Source organism: Glycine soja, chromosome 10 (assembly GCF_004193775.1).
Source record: "Glycine soja cultivar W05 chromosome 10, ASM419377v2, whole genome shotgun sequence".
Classification (NCBI taxonomy): domain Eukaryota; kingdom Viridiplantae; phylum Streptophyta; class Magnoliopsida; order Fabales; family Fabaceae; genus Glycine; species Glycine soja.
This window is the reverse complement of record NC_041011.1, coordinates 36,003,838-36,006,924: the sequence shown is the minus strand read 5'-3', so window position 1 is coordinate 36,006,924 and position 3,087 is coordinate 36,003,838. Positions and strand designations below refer to the sequence as shown.

Here is a 3,087-nt window from a genome sequence, read left to right as displayed (position 1 = left end):
TTTGAGTTGTTACTCCTCCAAAGAAAAAGCAAGGCAAGAGTTTTCAAATGTTTTACCTTTTCATCAACAAAATATTTCTCTCACTTCTCGCTTACTATCGGTCCAACAAGAGACTCATACAGTGTCAACTTGAAATTATAGATATCATCTTCTAATTTTACTCTTTTTCTATAAGTGAAAGGAAAGAACAAAACAGTGTTGGTATTCACCCATACAAAAATAATTCCATGTATAACATATTAGGCATTTCATTTTTATAAACTCAAAAAAGGAGAGTAAATGTGGAAGAAAAAAGGTGGTGATTGAACAAAACTTGTTAGCATATAGGTAGTGGCACTAAGGTAGTGTGTGTGTGATAGAGTATGATTTTGACCTATTAATGATAGTCCTATTGAATCTTATAACATAAGAGTCTAAGACCCCAACAAGTTACTAAAGAATCCACTTGCAAGTTGTTACACTTAAGGAAAATAAGCTACCACTAGTATACATACCATGATTTTGGATTTTCTCCCTTTGCCTGTACAACACATACAAATCAATGAAGTCATTCTAGGATCAAGCATAATAAACATGTTTAAGTAGCTAAACCGAATAGCAACTACATATACCTCAAGGTATTTGATCTCCTCAGCAATCATGGACATACCATAGTCACTTGGTCTGAGAATGTGATGCTCATCAAGTAAAATATTGTTTGTCTTTAATTGGTTTCTAAAGCAACCCGGTATAACTCCAATGTGTAAAAGGTGCACAACTTTGGCAACTCCAATTGAAATTGCTAATCTATCATACCACTTCAGTGCCTTGTCTGGTGAAAATTTTGCATGTTTAAATAAAGAAAGATTAATTGGTTGAAGCATTCTATGTCACAAATTGGTTTCATTCTCTTATCATACCACTTCAGTGGTCTCTTATTTTGCATGTTTGTCAAATAGTTAATCATAGTTCACATAGGTTTATAGACCCAAAATAGTTATTACACTCTTGAGAGGGACTTCAGAAATTGCAATCTATCAGAAAACTAAAGTAGTATGAAAGTTTTATGAAAAGTCTTAGGGAAGACCCCTTCTTATGAGTAGATTTACTAGTTATGCATGCTATCCACATCAAGTAACAAAAAGCATTCAAACAACGAAATAAACAAAAAAGAAAACCATTTATGATGAATTATAAAGAATATTTAAAACACTAGAAACTATCCAATATCTTTCAAAGACTATTTTGTGAATGGAGGATACCTTTCCTAAGGAGCCTTCACCAATATAAGTTGACAAATCAAAGTTTCTTGTGACTTATTTCAACTCTTCAATTGAAAATTGTCTACATATTGGAGTAGCTTGTGTCCCTAGCTTTGCAGCTTGAGAAATGAATCTTGAAAAAACATATAAAATAAGACATTACCATTTTAGTTGTCCAATTAAATCTAAAGATTTTGGTTCAGCAATCTAAAGCCAATTGTTGATTCAAGACAGCAGAACATTATTGCAAAGCCTATTGTGTACTTACTAGCACTGGCAAGGACTTCAAAAGAAACTCCTGTTATTGAGTTATCTTGAATAACCTTAGACAACATTTAAAGCTTATAGATCTTCCTTGAATGATATTTTCTATAAAAGAAAACTCCAAAAGCAAAAAGTACAAGAAACATTACAATAATCATGGCATGCCCATTATAACAAGAAGGACTATGATGAATATGTATGACTCAAAGCAAAAGAGTCTTATCACATGTATTATAATGGGAAAACTATGGATAAACACAAAAATATATGAGGAAAACAACTTGTACATTTTTTCAATTTATCTTCATCATCACCACATATATATAGATAACAGAAAATAAAATAAGAATAATTATAAAAGCATATCAAACAAAATTCAAGTTGGTCATGTTGTGAGCCAATTATACCTGGCTAAAACTAGGAAAATAATAATTCAATTCCAAAACCACACGCACTACCATCTAAAACCACCCTTTTAGTAATGGAAACTATATGCTTTCAATCCTTGCTAGCTCACACAACCAAAACCAAGTTCTGGTTCTAGGTGACGCATCCCACACGCAATCCTAAACACTTTCCTCCCTCATGTTAAGTCAAACAAAACCAATCCAATTATCACAAGCATGCCACGTTAAAAGTTAAATCCCAAAGGCATGACAAAAAAGTATTTCAGGCGCAATAACAAAGAAACCAATGCATAAAACACATGGGAAAAAAACATAAAACAATATTATCATGCAGCATGAATACACAAACCCTTCATTTTTTTATTATATTTTTTATTGATAAATATTAATTTTTTTACACATCCTTAATTACTTACATGACATTCTTTGCAATCCAAAGGATGTTGTATCTGGGAAATTCTTTGGTTGGATCGAACCACAGACGATAATGCTCTTCACGACCATGTTTTGTGTTGTCGTTGTCTTACAAGTTCATCTGAAATCGCCATGGTTTTTCGGAAACATTACCTAGGAATTCAAAGTCCAACTCGTCATGGGACTTCTCGAACACATCACCGTTTGATGTCTGTAACAAGAAAGTAAAAAAAAATCAACTATGTCACCCCTCGAAATAACCATGAAACCTATCTTGCTCCTTGTTCATGGGCTTGCCCTAGGTGATGACCTCTTCCATGGCGAGGATGCGATTCAACTTCTTGCGGAGGGCACCGAGGCACTTGTTGATAAGTCTCATCACGGGACCATCATTGGTGGCAGAAATGTCATTGTTTCTTGTGTTGGCCACCATTTGTATCCAAGCACCTCTTTCTATTGCTCCTTTAGTTAAATCAGGGTTGTACAGTGACACCGCCCCAAAGAAGGGTCATTTGTAGCGAAGAGAGAGTGGGGATTGGATTGATTCGAGTTGGTCGTTGTTGGAGCCCAAGAAGAAAGGGTTGGTCAGGGATTGGATGCAGAGCCTCTACTTCTGACCCTTTGCGGGATTTGGGCTTAGGGTTTTTGCCAGTGAGAGAGACGATCCTTGAAGAATATGAGCAGACGCGAGTGAAAGAGACGCATGCCTTTTGAAGAAGTGAGATTCATTTTCAAAGATGATTCTTGACAAAACCGATGTA

At 35.0% G+C, this 3,087-nt stretch overlaps 1 protein-coding gene across 1 annotated transcript; it reads right to left on the bottom strand.

Annotated features, from left to right (window-relative positions):
• Positions 1–481: 481 nt before the first annotated feature.
• Positions 482–2,759, bottom strand: LOC114371694 (wall-associated receptor kinase-like 5). The gene is made up of 4 exons (XM_028329052.1): positions 2,637–2,759; positions 2,480–2,537; positions 612–811; positions 482–520 (listed from the first exon to the last, which is right to left on the bottom strand). The coding sequence occupies exons 1-4, from the start codon at positions 2,757–2,759 to the stop codon at positions 482–484; spliced, it is 420 nt and encodes a 139-aa protein (XP_028184853.1).
• Between the last annotated feature and the right edge of the window lie 328 nt (positions 2,760–3,087).